Consider the following 20,670-nt stretch of genomic DNA (forward strand, 5'->3'; position numbering starts at 1 on the left):
AATAATAGTTTATATCTGTGTCATATACTCTCTTGTTAGCAAGTCTACAGGAGATGAATCAAGCTGATCTTACAGTAGAAACAAAAAACCACACTTAAATAAGAAGAAAACAGGCCAAGAGAAAAAACACAGATGGAGTCAGACTTGCTTCTTTTTCTGAGTTTCTCAGCTGTCTCTGTTTTCTCAGAATCATCTGCTGCTGACAGCTTTCCTGCCACAATTTTCCCAATATGCATTTTATTCCCAAGTTAATAAATGTTTTGCTCGTAATTTTAGTAAAAATAAACTTCTTATTTTTATAAAATAGCCAGTCAAAAGAAAAAGGAAAAAAAATATGAGAGATAGATAATATTTTATTATGCAGATCTCTGCTTCTATAACTCATTAAATCAGACAGAGATCTCAGCAAAATTAAGTTTTGTGCTACCACAGCCCCTCCAGCTAATGAGTGCTTCAGGTTCTTTCACAAACTGCTACTTATTTGTCAATTAAATGTTTAATCATAAAATATTATGCTGAGTAATTTGTGTGTGTGTGTGTGTGTGTTTAATCTTCAGGTTTGTGGTGTCAGATAGGCAGTACTCTGTACCTCAACCATTTTTTCTCCTGTAAGCTTTCCTTCATCTCTAGTTCATTTGTAGAAGAGATATTTCCTAGTAAGCTCATTTTTTTTTTCCTCCTGAAGGTTGTGCCCATTATTTCAAGCTTTGAAATATTTCATCTTTCACAGCCCTTGTTAATGAATTGTTCAATATATTGGATTGAACAATATAATGAATTGTTCAATGAACAATATATATAATTGTTCAATAAATAATTTATTGGTATTTATTATAGCTGGTATAACTCTCTGGAGGAGTATCATTTATTTCCCTCTAGATTAGTGTTTTAAGAGTCTCCTTTAGGGAATTCCCTGGTGATCCAGTGGTTAGGGCTCTGCACATCCACTGCAGAGGGCACAGGTTGAATCTTTGGTCAGAAAACTAAGATCCCACATGCTGCAAGGCATGGCCAAACAAAACAAAACAAAAAAAAAAATGTCTCCTTTAAATGGTAGCTATGTGGCTTCAAGTGTGTCTTTTCACTGAGTTCTGTCTTTAAATATTAGCTCTACAATATAATGACCAACCCTAGAATTTTGGGACTTTACCCTTCAGGCATCTTAAAAGATTTGCACTATATCCTAAATCATTGTCTGAAAGTGATAAATAATATCCTCTGAACTTTATGAATTCCTAAGTTTGGGCACAAGATCTGAGCTCCACAAACTGTCTAAGTACTTGCCCATGACATTTCCATGTTTTCAGAGAAATTGCCTTTCAGAGGTCTATAGCCAATGACTTCCAGTAAAAAACTGACTTATATCTACAAGCAATAACAAAACATTCTCAGAATTTTCTCAGTAAGAGATTCTTAAGAAACACTGGAATTAGTAGAAACAAGCAGGAGAGTTGACAACAAGAATTTTTAAAAATGTGAAATTGGTTTAAAGGCATATCCACCTTTTAAGCTTAGGAGTTTCCCATTTTTCCTTTTCCACTGAATTTCTCTAGAAATTGGAGATTATGTTTCTTGCCCATATTCCCCCTAGTTCTACAAAGAAGCAAGTCCTATAAACCAAACATAAGACTCTTGCAGCAGGTATAATAAATTAGTGTACTTTCCCTGACCTACTCATTCCCCCTCAAATAATCTTAACCTCTTCCCACACAACTTGACTCCACCTTGGCAAGGTGGTTGTTTGTGTTTTAGTCACTAAGTCACGTCTGACTCTTTGTGACCTTATGAACTGCAGCATGCCAGGCTCCTCTGTCCATGGGATTTCCCAAGCAAGAAAACTGGAGTTGGTTGCCATTTCCTTCTCCTGGCAAAGTGGTAGACAAGTTCTACCACTATTCTCTTCTACCAGTATTCTCTTCATGTGGAAACATTCCACCTCATTTTACTTGCATTCAGTGTGTGTTGTTCAAAGTTCTTTTATGTACATCATCACATTCAATTTTCCCAATTACCATGTCAAGATGGAGAGAATATGTTATTTTTTCATTTAATGTGAGATTGTAGCCTTGCTTTGGAAATAGTGAGAGTAAGTTCTCCTGTGTCTCAGACCCTCAGTTTAAGAATTTGGGCAGATAATTTGTAATATGACATATTTCTTCCATGAGCTAATTCCTCAAGGAACTTCATTTATGTTTATATTTTTTATTTTCTTATAATCAGCAGTGCCAGATAATCAGACCGGTTTCTGACCATAGGTAATATTTATGGGCTCCTTCCTCCAGCACCCACATTTTGTCAATTTGTCCCGAAACTCTTTGGTTTTCACTGCATAAATAATAGGGTTGAGCATTGGAGGTACAAGGAAGTAGAGGCTGCCAAGAATGGTGTGCACATGAGGTGGAATCCCATGGCCAAAGCGATGAGCAAGAAAAGAGAAAAGAGGGGAAGTGTAATAAAGAAGCATGACACAGATGTGTGTGGTGCAGGTATTTACTGCTTTCTGGTGGGCTTCCTGAGAAGAGAGCCGCATCACAGCCCGGATGATCAGCACATAAGATGAGGCAATAGCTGAGATGTCTACCCCAGCAACCAACAAGGCCACCACCAGACCATACACCCTGTTGACTGTGGTGTCCACACACACCATCTTCACCACGGCCATGTGCTCACAGTAGGTGGTGGGGATGACATGCCTGGCATGAAAGGGCATCTGCTGGAGGAGGATGGGCATGGGGAGAATGAGCAGGACAGCTCTCACTAAACTCACGAGGCCGATGAGCCCGATGCGGCTGTTGGAAAGGATGGTGGCGTAGCGCAGGGGCTCACAGATGGCCACGTAGCGGTCAAAGGCCATGGACATGAGGATGGCAGACTGCAAGACAGAGATGGAGTGGAGGAAGAACAGCTGGACCAGGCAGCCCTCGAAGCTGATGTCACTCTGGTCAAACCAGAAGATGCACAGCACCTTGGGGATGGTGGTCGTGGACATGCCCAGGTCCGTGAGGGCCAGCATGCCAAGGAGCAGGAACATGGGCTTATGCAGGGAGCGCTCTGTGGAGATGGTGAAGAGGATGGTGCAGTTCCCCAGGATGGTGACAAAGTACATGGAAGAGAAAGGAATAGAGATCCACTTGTGTTTGTCCTCCATCCCAGGAATGCCTTGGAGAAGGAAGAAAGAGGGGTGGCCCTGGGAAGCATTGCAGCCAGTCATGCTGGTCCCGTGGTGGAGCACCTGAAAAGGGCAATTCAGAAACAACTGAGTCTGGATTTTAAAAAGAATCAATATTTTCAAAGTAGAAATAAAAGTTGGAATATTAAGATACACAAAAATAATTCTGGGGGAGGTTGGATGAAGGCAATCAAAAGGTACAAACTTTCTGTTATAATTAGTACTAGGGATGTAATGTGCAATATTATAAATATGTTTGACAGTTAAGAGTAAATTCTAAGAGTTCTTATCAAAAAGAAAAATATTTTTTTCTATTTCTTTAAAATTTTGTATATGCATGAGATGATGAATGTTCACAAACCTTAGTGTGATAATCGTTTCATGAGGTATATAAGTTAAATTATGCTGTACTCTTTAAACTTATACAAGTGCTGTATATAAACTATATCTCAATAAAACTGAAAAAAGGGAAATATCTTCAAAACCACCACAGCCTGTTTGACTTCCATTTGATCAGAATTGTAGGTTTCCACAGTGTTTTCTAAAGTTCAACACTGAAGATTCAGCACAGTTTGGATTTTCCTGCAAACCCGCATGTGTCCATCTGGCAAGAAATTTAGACTGTCGTGGTTGAGAATATCCTATGAAGCACTGAGTCCCCTGTTCTCTAGCCTAAATTCAGATAAGCTATAATTTGTAATAACACTTTGGTGTGCTAAAGTGGTCTGCTATTGACTTCATGCTCCTGATTCCCCTCTATATTGCAGTCTAAAAGAACAACCTGGGACTCCAATTAAAAAATAATAATAAATGAGAAAAAGGGTAGATTTAAAGTAGCATAAAAAATAATTCTGATATCATGATATGTGTAATCAATATGATATAGTAGCACACTGTAGTATTAGAGTAGTAATAATGTGGCATAAATTTAATATCTAAGAGAATGTGTTTTATCATAACTATTTTATTAAGGACAGATTGATTCATTGTTTATTATCAGAACATGCTAAATTTTAAGAATATATTGCATCTATTTTTAGTGAATTTTCACTTAAAGACTATAACTTAAAATATGTGAAACAAAAATAAATTCAATGAGAAATTAATGAAGTATTACATAGCTCTCAACAAACAAGATCAAGTAGGTCAACAAAAGTTTTTAAAAAATAATAAAACTTAGGCTTATAATATAATTCTCCATTCAAAAATTTAAATATATACAGTTATGATGTTATATCTACAGTGTAATATTATTTAACTATAAAAAAATCTTGCCATTTGGGACAATGTGGATGGACTTAGAGGGTTGTTTGCTAAGTGAAATAAGTCAGACAGGGAAAGAAAACTATATTTTCTTTTTCACTTTTATTTGGAATCTATTTGAATATTTTCACTCATACGTGGAATCTAAAAAAAAAAAAAATAGCAAGAAATAGAGATACAGAGAACAAACTGTTGCCAGAGGGGAGGGTGGAAGAATGGGTGAAAAAGGAGAAGGGGACTAAAAGGTACAAATTACCCATTATAAAATAAATAAGTCACAAGGATGTAATGCCTAGAACAGGGAATATTATCAATAATATTATAACAAACTTTATGTTTGTAATCTACAAAAAATTGGATAACTAGACAATAAACTTGAAGCTAATACAATATTGTAAGTCAACTACACTTTAATTTAAAAAAATGTATTATTAAAAAGGAAAAAAGGGAAGAAAAAGAAAACTTATGGTGCAGATAAAGAATATATACATTTATCAATGAGGAAAAATTTTAAGAACATGTATCACTTTCACACAGTAAAGCAATCCACAATTATTTAAAAAATACAGGTTTTCTGTCAATATGGGACTCAAGGGGACCTTAGTGACTAGAAATGTACAATAATGAATAAGAATGAAACAGGGGGTGAGATTCTGATCACCTGAAGCTCAGAGATGAGGCCACCAGAATATAAAGCCCTTACTCACCTAGAATCACTTACCTGAATGTAAGACAATAAGAGGGTGGAAAACTAGTCCCACACACGGTCTTCAAATATGTACATGTGAGCGTGTACACATGTATGTAGGTGTACCTTAACAAAGATCAATTTGCCTCTCAGAGAGCGCATTAACAGTCCTGCATTTCTCCACTCTTCACCTTCAGGCTTTCTTCATGATGTGGCTCTTTAAGTAACCTAAGTAGAGGCCCCCAAAATGCCCAGAATTAGCTCTTTTTTAACTCCCTGATTCCCCAAACGTACACACTAGGCATCACTACTATTATGTGTAACATTGACTCTGGAGGTTGCCGTGTGCTCCCAGTAGATAAAGCTGGTTGACTTTAGGGATTCTAGAAAACTTCCAGTATTTTGCAGTCCTGGAGGAGCCTGAGAGACAGGAAGTGAAGCTAAAACTTAATGTAGGACTAGATTAGGGCTTTGTAGTTTAGGTATCACAATGGCCCTCATTCCCATACATGTGTAGGTAGGAGAGCCAGGCGAGCTTTACTACCTGGCTGGAGTAGTCATGCTCTTAAATGCAAAAGAGGTAAACCCCTGTTGTTGATATCCTGCCTTTCACTCTAACCTTTTTGCAGTTCAATGGCTTTTTTTTTTTTTTTTTAAATTTTTTTATTAGTTGGAGGCTAATTACTTCACAACATTTCAGTGGGTTTTGTCATACATTGATATGAATCAGCCATAGATTTACACTTATTCCCCATCCCGATCCCCCCTCCCATCTCCCTCACCACCCGATTCCTCTGGGTCTTCCCAGTGCACCAGGCCGGAGCACTTGTCTCATGCATCCCACCTGGGCTGGTGATCTGTTTCACCATAGATAGTATACATGCTGTTCTTTTGAAACATCCCACCCTCACCTTCTCCCACAGAGTTCAAAAGTCTGTTCTGTATTTCTGTGTCTCTTTTTCTGTTTTGCATATAGGGTTATCGTTACCATCTTTCTAAATTCCATATATATGTGTTAGTATGCTGTAATGTTCTTTATCTTTCTGGCTTACTTCACTCTGTATAAGGGGCTCCAGTTTCATCCATCTCATTAGGACTGGTTCAAATGAATTCTTTTTGACGGCTGAGTAAAATTCCATGGTGTATATGTGCCACAGCTTCCTTATCCATTCATCTGCTGATGGGCATCTAGGTTGCTTCCATGTCCTGGCTATTATAAACAGTGCTGCGATGAACATTGGGGTGCATGTGTCTCTTTCAGATCTGGTTTCCTCAGTGTGTATGCCCAGAAGTGGTATTGCTGGGTCATATGGCAGTTCTATTTCCAGTTTTTTAAGGAATCTCCACACTGTTTTCCATAGTGGCTGTACTAGTTTGCCTTCCCACCAACAGTGTAAGAGGGTTCCCTTTTCTCCACAGCCTCTCCAGCATTTATTGCTTGTAGACTTTTGGATAGCAGCCATCCTGACTGGTGTGTAATGGTACCTCATTGTGGTTTTGATTTGCATTTCTCTGATAATGAGTGATGTTGAGCATCTTTTCATGTGTTTGTTAGCCATCTGTATGTCTTCTTTGGAGAAATGTCTGTTTAGTTCTCTGGCCCATTTTTTGATTGGGTCATAACCCACAGCAAGCATCACCCTCAATGGTGAAAAATTGAAAGCATTTCCCCTGAAATCAGGAACAAGACAAGGGTGCCCACTCTCACCACTACTGTTCAACATAGTGTTGGAAGTTTTGGCCACAGCAATCAGAGCAGAAAAAGAAGTAAAAGGAATCCAGATAGGAAAAGAAGAAGTGAAACTCTCACTGTTTGCAGATGACATGATCCTCTACATAGAAAACCCTAAAGACTCTACCAGAAAATTACTAGAACTAATCAATGAATATAGTAAAGTTGCAGGATATAAAATTAACACACAGAAATCCCTTGCATTCCTATATACTAACAATGAAAAAACAGAAAGAGAAATTAAGGAAACAATACCATTCACCATTGCAACAAAAAGAATAAAATACTTAGGAGTATATCTACCTAAAGAAACAAAAGACCTATACATAGAAAACTATAAAACACTGATGAAAGAAATCAAAGAGGACACAAACAGATGGAGAAACATACCATGCTCATGGATTGGAAGAATCAATATTGTCAAAATGGCTATTCTACCCAAAGCAATCTATAGATTCAATGCAATCCCTATCAAGCTACCAACGGTATTTTTCACAGAACTAGACCAAAGAATTTCACAATTTGTATGGAAATACAAAAAACCTCGAATAGCCAAAGTAATCTTGAAAAAGAAGAATGGAACTGGAGGAATCAACCTGCCTGACTTCAGACTCTACTACAAAGCCACAGTCATCAAGACAGTGTGGTACTGGCACAAAGACAGAAATATAGACCAATGGAACAGAATAGAAAGCCCAGAGATAAATCCACGAACCTATGGACACCTTATCTTTGACAAAGGAGGCAAGGATATACAATGGAAAAAAGACAACCTCTTTAACAAGTGGTGCTGGGAAAACTGGTCAACCACTTGCAAAAGAATGAAACTAGAACACTTTCTAACACCATACACAAAAATAAACTCAAAATGGATTAAAGATCTAAATGTAAGACCAGAAACTATAAAACTCCTAGAGGAGAACATAGGCAAAACACTCTCCGACATAAATCACAGCAAGATCCTCTATGACCCACCTCCCAGAATATTGGAAATAAAAGCAAAACTAAACAAATGGGATCTAATGAAACTTAAAAGCTTTTGCACTACAAAGGAAACTATAAGTAAGGTGAAAAGACAGCCCTCAGATTGGGAGAAAATAATAGCAAATGAAGAAACAGACAAAGGATTAATCTCAAAAATATACAAGCAACTCCTGCAGCTCAATTCAATGGCTTTTCCATGGACACTTCCCAGGTCATTTTCTGCAACTCAGATTTCCCCAGCCCTTATAGTCTCTCATGTTATTAGAGTCCCACCTTTCTGCAGTGGAAGCTGTATGGTTGTGTCTCTAAGCAGATACATCTTTGCTAGCCTGTTTATATGCTCTCAAGCACTGGATCCAGATTTGGCCAACGTTTCTTTTCTCATGAGTCCAGAGGAAGCAAAGTATTAAAGTTCATCAAAAAGCATGCTGCCGAGTCCAACACAAAATGCACAAAGCAGAACAAAACCATCACAAAATCTTGCAAAGACTAAACAGAAATAGGACTCAGAGCTAGATTCTAAATCCTGATGTAGTGCAAGTTCTTCCTGCAGACAGGTTCTGTAGGGCGACTTTGTTCAGAGTCAGTGACAATAAAAGTGAAACAGTGACAGAAGAATGTGAGTGCCAAAACAAAGGTGCTGGGTCAGTCAATATATTAACAGAAAGAGTACATCAATATAAACATAGATGCACCTGCTCATAGACACATCCACACAAATTCCCCTGCAGAAGCTGTGGCTCTTCAGCACACTTCAGTTCAGTCACTCAGTCATGTCTGACTCGTTGCAACCCCGTGGACTACAGCATGCCAAACCTCCCTGTCCATCACCAACTCCCAGAGTTTACTCAAACTCATGTCCATTGAGTCAGTGATGACATTCAACTACCTCATCACCTGTCCTCACCTTCTCCTCCCACCTTCAATCTTTCCCAGCATCAGGATCCTTTCCAATGAGTCAGTTCTTTGCATCAGGTGGCCAAAGTATTGGAGTTTCAGCTTTAGCACCAGTCCTTCCAGTGAATATTCAGGACTGATTCCTTTAGAATGGACTGGTTGGATCTCCTTGCAGTCCAGGGGACTCTCAGGAGCCTTCCCCAACACCACAGTTCAAAAGCATCAATTCTTCAGCACTCAGCTTTCTTTATAGTGCAACTCTCATATCCATACATGACTACTGGAAAAACCATAGCCTTGACTAACTAGATCTTTGTTGGCAAAGTAATATCTCTGCTTTTTAATATGCTGTCTAGGTTGGTCATAACTTTTCTTTCAAGGAGCAAGTGTCCTTTAATATCATGGCTGTAGTCACCATCTGCAGTGATTTTGGAGCCCCCAAAAATAAAGTCTGTCACTGTTTCCATTGTTTTCCCATTTATTTTCCATGAAGTGATGGGACCAGATGCCATGATTTTTGTTTTCTGAATGCTGAGCTTTAAGCCAACTTTTTCACTCTCCTCTTTCACTTTCATCAAAAGGCTCTTAGTTCTTCACTTTCTGCCATAAGGGTGGTGTCATCTGCATATCTGAGGTTATTGATATTTCTCCTGGCAATCTTGATTCCAGCTTGTGCTTCCTCCAGCCCAGCATTTCTCATGATGTACTCTGCATCTAAGTTAAATAAGCAGGGTGACAATATACAGCCTTGACGTGCTCCTTTCCCTATTTGAAACCAGTCTTTTGTTCCGCGTCCAGTTCTAACTGTTCCTTCCTGACCTGCATACAGATTTCTCATGAGGCAGGTCAGGTGATCTGGTATTCCCATCTCTTGAAGAATTTTTCACAGTTTGTTGTGATCCACACAGTCAACGGCTTTGGCATAGTCAATAAAGAAGAAATACATGTTTTTCTGGATCTCTTCCTTTTTCAAGAGTTCATTGTTGTGATCCAACAGAGGTTGGCAATTTGGTCTGGTTCCTCTGCCTTTTCTAAATCCTGCTTGAACATCTGGAAGTTCATAGTTCACATCATTTTGAAGCCTGGCTTAGAGAATTTTGAGCATTACCTTACTAGTGTGTGAGATGAGTGCAATTGTGTGGTAGTTTGAGCATTCTTTGGCATTGCGTTTCTTTGGAATTGGAATGAAAACTGACTTTTTCCAGTCCTGTGGCCACTGCTGAGTTTTCCAAATTGTCTGGCATATTGAGTACAACACTTTCACAGCATCATCTTCTAGAATTTGAAATAGCTGAACTGGAATTCCATCACCTCCACTAGCTTTGTTCATATTGATGCTCCATTCCAGGATGTCTGGCTCTAGGTGAGTGATCATACCACTGTGCTTACCTGGGTCATGAAGATTTTTTTTGTATAGTTCATCTGAGTATTCTTGCCACCTCTTCTTAATATCTTCTGCTTTTATGAGGCTCATACCATTTATGTCCTTTTTTGAGCCCATCTTTGCATGAAATGTTCCCTTGGTATCTCTAATTTTCTTGAGGAGATCTCTAGTCTTTCCCATTCTATTGCTTTCCTCTATTTCTTTGTACTGATCACTGAGGAAGGCTTTCATATTTCTCCTTGCTATTCTTTGGAACTCTGCATTCAAATGGGTGTATCTTTCCTTTTCTCTTTTGCTTTTCCCTTCTCTTCTTTTCACAGCTATTTGTAAGGCCTCCTCAGACAGCCATTTTGCTTTTTTGCATTTCTTTTTCTTGCGGATGGTCTTGAACCCTGCCTCCTGTACAATGTCACGAACCTCCATCTATAGTTCATCAGGCACTCTGTCTATCAGATCTAGTCCCTTAAATCTATTTCTCACTTCCACTGTATAATCGTAAGGGATTTGATTTAGGTCATACCTGAATGGTCTAGTGGTTTTCCCGACTTTCTTCAATTTAGCTCCAAATTTGGTAATGAGGAGTTCATGATCTGAGCCACAGTCAGCTGCCAGTCTTGTTTTTGCTGACTGTATAGAACTTCTCCATCTTCGGCTGCAAAGAATATGATCAATCTCATTTTGGTATTGATCACCTGGTGATGTCCATGTGTAGAGTCTTCTGTTCTGTTATTGGAGGAGGGTGTATGCTATGACCAGTGCATTCTCTTGGCAAAACTCTATTAGCCTTTGCCCTGCTTCATTCTGTACTCCAAGGCCAAATTTGCCTGTTACTCCAGGTGTTTCTTGACTTCCTACTTTTGCATTCCACTACCTTGTAATGAAAAGGACATCTTTTTTGGGTGTTAGTTCTAGAAGGTCTTGTATGTCTTCATAGAACCGTTCAACTTCAGCATTACTGATCAGGGCCTAGACTTAGATTACTGTGCTATTGAATGGTTTGCCTTGGAAAGGAACAGAGATCACTCTGTCATTTAAGAGATTGTGCCCAGGTCCTTCATTTCTGACTCTTTTGTTGACTATGATGGCTGCTTCATTTCTTCTAAGGGATTCTAGCCCACAGTAGTAGATATAATGGTCATCTGAGTTAAATTCACCCATTCCAATCCATTTTAGTTTGCTGATTCCTAAAATGTTCATGTTCACTCTTGCCATCTCCTGTTTGACCACTTTCAATTTGCTTTGAATCATAGACCTGACATTCCAAGTTCCTATGCAACATTGCTCTTAGAGAATCGGACCTTGCACCCGTCACATTCACAACTGGGTGTTGTTTTTTGCTCTGTCTCTTCATTTTTTCTGGGGTTATTTCTCCACCAATCTCCAGTAGCATACTGGGCACCTACCAACCTGGGTAGTTCATCTTTCAGTGTCCTGTCTTTTTGCCTTTTCATACTCTTCATGGGGTTATCAAGGCAAGAATACTGAAGTGGCTTGCCATTCCCTTCTCCAGTGGACCATGTTTTATCAGAACTCTCCACCAGGACCCGTCCATTTTGGGTGGCCCTACATGGCATGGCTCATAGTTTCATTGAGTTAGACAAGGCTGTGGTCCTTGTGATTAAACTGGTTACTTTTCTGTGATGGTGGTTTTCATTCTGTCTGCCCCCTGATGAAGAAGGATAAGAGGCTCATGGAAACTTCCTGATTGGAGAGACTTACTGAGGGGGAAACTGGGTCTTGTTCTGATGGTCGGGGCCATGCTCAGTAAATCTTTAATCCAATTTTTTGTTGAAGGGCTGGGCTGTGTTCCCTCCTTGTTATTTGACCTGAGGCCAAACCATCGTGGGGGTGATGCAGATAATGGCGACCTCCTTCAAAATGTCCCATGCATGCTCTGCTACACTCGGTGCTCCCAGCCCTGCATCAGGCCACCGCTGACCCACGCCTCCACCAGAGACTCCTGGACACTCATGGGCAAGTCTGAGTCAGTCTCTTTTGTGGTCACTGCTCCTTTCTCCTGGTTCCTGGTGCACATGAGGTTCTGTCTGTGCCCTCCAAGAGTCTGTTTCCCTGGTTCTGTGTAAGTTCTAGTGGCTCTATGGTGGAGTTAATGGTGACCTCCTCCAAGAAGGCTTATCCATACCCAGGTCTACTGCACCCAGAGCCTCTGCCCCTGCAGCAGTCCATTGCTCACCCATACCTCTTCAGGAGACATGCACACACAGCTCTGTCTCAGTCTCTGTGAGGTCTCTGGGTCCTGACACGTACAAGACATGTTTGAGCGCTCTGAGCATCTCTGGTGGGTATGGGGTTTGATTCTAACTGTGATTTTGCCCTTCCTATCATCTTACTGGGGCTTCTCCTTTGCCCTTGGACGTGGGGTATCGCCTCACAGTCACTCCAGTGCCGCACAGCCGCTGCTCAAGCGCCGTGCAGCTTCTGTGGCTCTAATACCATGCAAAAATTCTGGGCTCAGTCATTTGCTTTTCTCACTGTCCCAAGTTGGCCGTGAGAGGTTATAATGACAGTAACAAGCAAAAAATAATAATTTCTTCCTAGTCCTGCTTCCCATTATTTTATCTTTGGTCCTGTCAAATACATGAATGCTACTAAAGAAACTTTTCTTGCATAATACGCCCCCAATTCTATCAAGCACCTTCTGTTATTGACCAGAGGATTCTCACTTTAATCAAAACTTTTAACCTTAACTTTCTGGACAATCACTCCCATCTGATTTCTCTCCAGATCCTGTATGCCTCTCATAGCATCATATATGGCAAATAGTAGGTAATTTAGTTGCTAAGTCATGTCCTACTCTTGCGATCCCAAGGACTGAAGCCTGCCAGGCTCCTCTGTCCATGGGATTCCCCAAACAAAAATACTGAAGTTGGTTGCCATTTCCTTCCCCAGGGATCTTCCTGACCTAGGGATTGAATCCAGGTTTCCTGCGTTGCCGGCAGTCTCCTACATTGCAGGCAACTTCTTTACCTACTGAGCCACCAGGTAAGCCCAAATAGTGGGCATATATAAATGTCAAATGAATGAATAGACAGATGAATCAGCTCATTTTAATATGAACTTAAAATGTATCCTATTTCATAAGATTTCACATGTTTTTGTTTTCTTGTGTCTATAAACACCAAAAACATGCCTGTATTTGAAGACTATAACTTCTCCTTAAATTCAAGGCAAAATTCACATAAATTTTTATCTACTTTGCTTGAAATTTTGGCAAAATGACTCTGAAATTGAATGGGAAAAACAAATATCTGAAGATAATAATTTAACAGAGGGGAGCTTATTCTACTAGAAATTATAATGCATTATAAAACTCTATACTTTGAACAATTAGGTTATGGTTTAGAAATAAATAACTGGGCAAAGAGCATCAACATAGATGCCCAAGTGTATAATATCTATTATGCAACTAAGGCAATACATTCAAACACTGAAGAAAAGCTAGATTCTAGATAACATAACTAATAATTAAATGTATGTTTTCAGATGACTTATGCTTTCATGCTTACCAATGTCAAATCTAAGTTTCTTTTATTTTAGTCTATTTTGGATGCACAAAGCTTATAAAGAATAATATAGCATACAGTCTTACATTTATTTATGTAGACAAAGAAACAGAGTGCTACAAAAATATTAAGAGCCTCCTGTGCAGTCTTTTCATGTAATATTTGTTTTACTTTTATTCTTCAGAGCTGAATTACATCACTCCCATTTACATAACATTTTATATATTTTATTTTCACTACTTAAGTATGAATCCTTAGTTAATTCATAATATTTTAAAGCATATTTTAAACTATATATAGATAGTGTTATGCTATGCCATTTTTCGGAACTTTAATTTTTGCTCATTTGTGAGATTTTACTTGTGAGATACACACATGCTTATGCATGTATAACATTTTATGTGTGGGATAAAATCATGTTTCTGCATGTATGGCTAGAGAAATATTCATTACTTCTATAAATTTTTTATTACTACTATCTGCATCTATATGCTCCTCCTATGTATTATTCAGTGAAGATACCACATTTAATTCATTCCTTTATTTGAATGAAAAAATTGTATTTAATTAATTCATTTTTCTTTGATGAGCATTTAGGTGGTTTATAATTATTTGTAAATATAATATTGTTATTAATATTCTAATACGAGGTTATCTTGCTTACTTGTGAAGTGTGCCTCAAGCACTTATATTTGGAGTGAAATTTCTTGGATGTGGAATATCTGTAACTTTTCTAAAGATTAATAAATTGATCTTGAAAGTAGTTGATCCATATTTAGCATCTCATCAGCTGTGATTCTTATTTCTCTATATTAACAGTTGGTGAGGATATAGAGATGAGTGATTCTGCTTCTCAACACTGACACAAATTTGAAGTATTATTTGATTCAGTTCAGTTCAGTTCAGTTGCTCAGTCATGTCTGAGTCTTTGTGACCCCATGAACCACAACACGCCAGGCATCCTGTCTATCACCAACTCACAGAGTTCACCCAAACTCATGTCCATTGAGTAGGTGATGCCATCCAACCATCTCATCCTCTGTCAACCCCTTCTCCTCCTGCCTTCAATCTTCCCCAGCATCAGGGTCTTTTCCAATGAGTCAGTACTTCACATCAGGTGGCCAAAGTATTGGAGTTTCAGCTTCAACATCGGTCCTTCCAATGAACTCCCAGGACTGATCTCCTTTAGGATGGACTGGTTGGATCTCCTTGCAATCCAAGGGACTCTCAAGAGTCTTCTCTCAACACCACAGCTCAAAAGCATCAATTCTTCGGCACTCAGCTTTCTTTATAGTCCAACTCTCACATCCATACATGACTACTGGGAAAACCATAGCCTTGACTAGACAGATCTTTGTTGGCAAAGTAATGTCTCTGCTTTCTAATATGCTGTCTAGGTCATTTATAACTTTCCTTCCAAGGAGTAAGCATCTTTTAATTTCATGGCTGTAATCACCATCTGCAGTGATTTTGGAGCCCAGAAAAATAAAGCTATCCACTGTTTCCACTGTTTCCTCATCTATTTGCCATGAGATGATGGGACCAGATGCCATGATCTTAGTTTTCTGAATGTTGAGCTTTAAACCAACTTTTTCACTCTCCTCTTTCACTTTCATCAAGAGACTCTTTAGTTCTTCTTTACTTTCTGCCATAAGGGTGTTGTCATCTGCATAACTGAGGTTATTGATATTTCCCCTGGCAATCTTGATTCCAGCTTGTGCTTCTTCCAGCCCAGTGTTTCTCATGATGTACTCTGCATATAAGTTAATAAGCAGGGTGACATACTCCTTTTCCTATTTGGAACCAGTCTTTTGTTCCATGTCCAGTTCTAACTTTTATTTCCTGACCTGCATACAGGTTTCTCAAGAGGCAGGTCAGGTGGTCTGGTATTCCCATCTCTTTCAGAATTCTCCACAGTGTATTGTGATCCACACAGTCAAAGGCTTTGGCATAGTCAATAAAGCAGAAATAGATGTTTTTTTCTGGAACTCTCTTGCTTTTTCAATGATCCAGTGGATGTTGGCAATTTGATCTCTGGTTCCTCGGCCTTTTATAAAACCAGCTTGAACATCTGGAAGTTCACGGTTCACATATTGCTGTAGCCTGATTAGAGAATTTTGAGCATCACTTTACTAGCGTGTGAGATGGGTGCAATTGTGTGGTAGTTTGGGCATTCTTTGGCATTGTGTTTCTTTGGGATTGGAATGAAAACTGACCTTTTCCAGTCCTGTGGCCACTGCTGAGTTTTCCAAATTTGCTGGCATATTGATTGCAGCACTTTCACAGCATCATCTTTCAGGATTTGAAATAGCTGAACTGGTATTCCATCACCCGCACTAGCTTTGTTCATAGTGATGCTTCCTAAGGCTCACTTGACTTCACATTCCAGGATGTCTGGCTCTAGGTGAGTGATCACACCATTGTGATTATCTGGGTCATGAAGATCTTTTTTGTACAGTTCTTCTGTCTTCTTGCCACCTCTTCTTAACATCTTCTGCTTCTGTTAGGTCCCTACAATTTATGTCCTTTATTGTGCCCATCTTTGCATGAAATGTTCCCTTGGTATCTCTAATTTTCTTGAAGAGATCTCTAGTCTTTCCCATTCTATTGTCCTCTATTTCTTTGCACTGATCACTGAGGAAGGCTTTCTTATCTCTCCTTGCTATTCTTTGGAACTCTGCATTCAAATGGGAATATCTTTCCTTTTCTCCTTTGCTTTTCCTTTCCCTTCTTTTCACAGCTATTCGTAAGGCCTCCTCAGGCAGCCATTTTGCTTTTTTGCATTTCTTTTTCTTGGGGATGGTCTTGATTCCTGTCTCTTGTACAAAGTCACGAACCTCCATCCATAGTTCATCAGGCACTCTGTCTATAGATCTAGTCCCTTTGATTATTTGATTATTTTGTTTTAATTTTACTAATCTGAAAAGTGTGAAAGTGGTTCTTACTAAATTACTTTATTACTCAGACGGTTGAGGAAAGTTTAATGTATTTATTACTTTTATGCTCAAAGGCTCATGTGGGTATCCCTGGTTGGCAGTACCTTGTGTATTGTCACAAATGGTGACCAAGAGGAAGCAGTACCCTTAAGAGTTCCTTGGCTTGCAAGGAGATCAAACCAGTCAATCCTAAGGGAAATCAACCCTTCCAATACTGATTGGAAGGATTGATGCTGAAGCTGAAGTTCCAATACCTTGGCCACCTGATGCAAAGACATGACTAATTTGAAAAGACCCTGATGCTGGGAAACATTGAGGGCAGGAGGAGAAGGGGGCAACAGGGAATGAGATAGTTGAATGGCATCACCAGCTGAAGGGAGAAGAGTTTGAGCAAACTCCAGGACATAGTGAAGGATGTGGAAGCCTGGTGTGCTGCAGTCTATGGGGCTGCAAAGAGTTGGACGTGACTTAGCAACTGAACAACAATGATTTCACAGGGAAAAGATGATTCAAACCCCCCATTTGGACCCTTCCTGGACTCTGTTCTATATATCTTCTACTTCCATTGTTTTACTCTATATCTTCTTGTTATAATAAAATTTCAATCATAAGTATATTTTTCTACATTTTCATGATTTCTCTAGAAAAGTATTGAACATAAGGGTAATCATTGTGACCCCCAATTTTTACTCGGCTGGGGGAACCTGAACTAGCTGATGACATCTGAAGTGAGAGTGATCTTGCAGGAATTACTCTCTCAGAACTTACAGTTTGGTCAATTCTAGATAACTATAAACACTGGGTAGAGAAATATTTTCCTAGTCATATTAGGCTAAATTAACATAAGGAAATTTTTTAATATAAACCACAGTATCCATACTTATTGTTGATAACAAACCACTTCAAACCTAGTCATTGAGGACTTCCACGGTGGTACAGTGCATGGGAGTCCACCTGCCACCGCAGGGGACAAGGTTTCGATCTCTGGTCCAGGAAGATTCCACATGCCATGGAGCAACTAAGCCCATGTGCCACAACTACTGAAGCCCATGCACTATAAAGCTTCTGCTCTGCAACAAGAGAAACCACTCAATGAGAGGCCCATGCACTGCAACGAAGAGTACCCCCTACTCACCTCAACTAGAGAAAGCCTGCATGCAGTAATGAAGACCCAGTGCAACCAAAAAATAAATAAAAATAAATAAATTTTAGTCAAAACTAGCAGCAGAAACCAACAATTTTAATTTGCTTACAAATCTGGCTTTTTAGTCAGTGCTCAGAGGGAGACTTTGTTTCTGTTCCCGTAGGTACTGGCTGGGGCATTTGAAGGCTAGTTCAGCTTGGCATCAGATAGAATGCTTAAATCATCTAAATACTGACTTACTCCAAAGTCTGGTGTCTGGGCTGAATGAATATAAACAGGTAAGGGCTTGAACAGCTAGGAATCCTCATTAATCTCTCTCCATCCATACATGATGTCATGGCAGCTTCGAGGAAGCTGGAATGCTTACACATAAGTGAGAGAGAGAAGAAGGAGAAGGAGATGGAGGAGGAAGAGACGAAAAGGATAAGGGAAGGGAGACACAGCTCAGGGAGAGAGGAGAGAACCAGTCTGTATTTCCTTCTATAGCCTAGATTTAAAAGTTCACATTAGTCATTTCCAACACGTGGTATAAATATTATGATTAATCATAAAACATTGTGCTGAGTCATTTGTGGGTCTTTCTTATCTATATGTTTCTGGGTGGGTTAAATACCTACTCTTGGTATGTGTTAGAGGTAGGCAGTGCTCGATCATTATAGCTTCTGCAGGTTTTCTCCACTCATAGAAGACACACTTCCTACACAATCCATAATTTTAATTTTTCTCCTTGTGGTTGCATTATTTCAAGCTTTGAAATATGCCTCCTTTCTCAGGCCTTGTTATTCAATTATTCAGTATATCGGAAGCCTTTATTATTATTTATCATAGCTGGTACTACACTGGAGAAGTTTTTCATTCCCCTCTAGTTTAAGTATCATGACTCTCCTTTAAATAGTGGCCATGTTGACCCTATGGTGGGTATTCTCTTTCTCCAAATTCTGCCTTCATAGATTGGCTCTACAATATAATGACAAATCCTAGAATCATTTTTGTTTCAGCCTTCATGCATCTTTAATTATTTGCAGAATATCCATAATCATTGTCTAGAAGTCTTAAACAATAACTTCTAAACTGAATGAATTCCCATGTCTGAGTAGAGGCTCAGAGCTCCAAAAGGTGCCTCAAGTTCTTGTACTTGACTTCCTCCCATGTTCCCAGAGAAACTGCCTTATAGATGTCTGTAGCCAAAAATGTTCAGTATAAAACCAACTTTTATAACTATAACCATCAGCAGAATTTCTCAGAATTCTGTCTTTTTAAGAGATTCTGACAGACACTGGAATTAGTTGAAAAGGGTAGGAGAGTTGACTTGAAGAATTAAAATATGAAATTAATTAAGATACATACAAATCTTTTTAAAATTAGAATTTTCCCATTTTTCATTATCTGTTCAAATTTCTCTGTTAATTGGAGGTGATATTCACACCCAAATTGCCTAGTTCTTCAAGGAAACAACAATTCTTGATCCCTAAATGTAAGCCTTCTGCAGCAGGGATAATAAAATAATGACCCTAAATGCAATTTAGAACTTTCCCGGTTCCTTCTCACTCACCTCAGCTTTCACCACTTTCTATTCCTCCTTAAACACGCAGGTACATTACACCTTAGCCTTGAAGTGACCAAGTGGTGATCAAGTTATTATTTGCTCTTATGTTCTTATGGAAACATATCATCCTATTTTATATATACAGTATGTTATTGTTCCAAGTGCTTGTTCTTACATGCATGACCACATATAACTTGCCCAACATGTATGTCTGTTATGGAAGAATATGTCATTATTTTTATTTAACAGAGGATAACTGCCTTGCTTTTATATTACTGTGAATGAGGTGGGTCTCCTATGTCTTAGCCCATCTATCCAATGATTTTGGTTGCTAATCTGCAAGTATGACATATTTTTCCCATGAGCCAATTCTTCCAGGAACAGCATCTGCTTTTTTTTTTCCTCATACCCACCAGCTCTAATAATCAGGGAGGTTTCTGATCATGGATAATGTTTACAAGCTTCTTCTTCCAGCACCCACATTTTGTCAATTTGTCCCGAAACTCTTTGGTTTTCACTGCATAAATAATAGGGTTGAGCATTGGAGGTACAAGGAAGTAGAGGCTGCCAAGAATGGTGTGCACATGAGGTGGGATTCCCTGGCCAAAGCGATGAGTGAGAAAAGAAAACAGTGAGGGAGTGTAAGAGATAAGCATGACACAGATGTGTGTGGTGCAGGTATTTACTGCTTTCTGGTGGGCTTCCTGAGAAGAGAGCCGCATCACAGCCCGGATGATCAGCACATAAGATGAGGCAATAGCTGAGATGTCTACCCCAGCAACCAACAAGGCCACCACCAGACCATACACCCTGTTGACTGTGGTGTCCACACACACCATCTTCACCACGGCCATGTGCTCACAGTAGGTGGTGGGGATGACATGCCTGGCATGAAAGGGCATCTGCTGGAGGAGGATGGGCATGGGGAGAATGAGCAGGACAGCTCTCACTAAACTCACGAGGCCGATGAGCCCGATGCGGCTGTTGGAAAGGATGGTGGCATAGCGCAGGGGCTCACAGATGGCCACGTAGCGGTCAAAGGCCATGGACATGAGGATGGCAGACTGCAAGACAGAGATGGAGTGGAGGAAGAACAGCTGGACCAGGCAGCCCTCAAAGCTGATGTCACTCTGGTCAAACCAGAAGATGCACAGCACCTTGGGGATGGTGGTCGTGGACATGCCCAGGTCCGTGAGGGCCAGCATGCCAAGGAGCAGGAACATGGGCTTATGCAGGGAGCGCTCTGTGGAGATGGTGAAGAGGATGGTGCAGTTCCCCAGGATGGTGACAAAGTACATGGAAGAGAAAGGAATAGAGATCCACTTGTGTTTGTCCTCCATCCCAGGAATGCCTTGGAGAAGGAAGAAAGAGGGGTGGCCCTGGGAAGCATTGCAGCCAGTCAT

At 39.7% G+C, this 20,670-nt stretch overlaps 2 protein-coding genes across 2 annotated transcripts; both read right to left on the reverse strand.

The window, feature by feature from the left end:
* Positions 1-2,233: 2,233 nt before the first annotated feature.
* LOC122697191 (olfactory receptor 52E4-like) lies at positions 2,234-3,211 on the reverse strand. The gene has a single exon (XM_043907750.1). The coding sequence runs from the start codon at positions 3,209-3,211 to the stop codon at positions 2,234-2,236; it is 978 nt and encodes a 325-aa protein (XP_043763685.1).
* A 16,481-nt stretch (positions 3,212-19,692) lies between these two features.
* LOC122697262 (olfactory receptor 52E4-like) lies at positions 19,693-20,670 on the reverse strand. Its single transcript, XM_043907881.1, has one exon. It carries the CDS (start codon positions 20,668-20,670, stop codon positions 19,693-19,695), a length of 978 nt encoding a protein of 325 aa, XP_043763816.1.

Source organism: Cervus elaphus, chromosome 1 (genome assembly GCF_910594005.1).
Source record: "Cervus elaphus chromosome 1, mCerEla1.1, whole genome shotgun sequence".
Classification (NCBI taxonomy): Eukaryota; Metazoa; Chordata; class Mammalia; order Artiodactyla; family Cervidae; genus Cervus; species Cervus elaphus.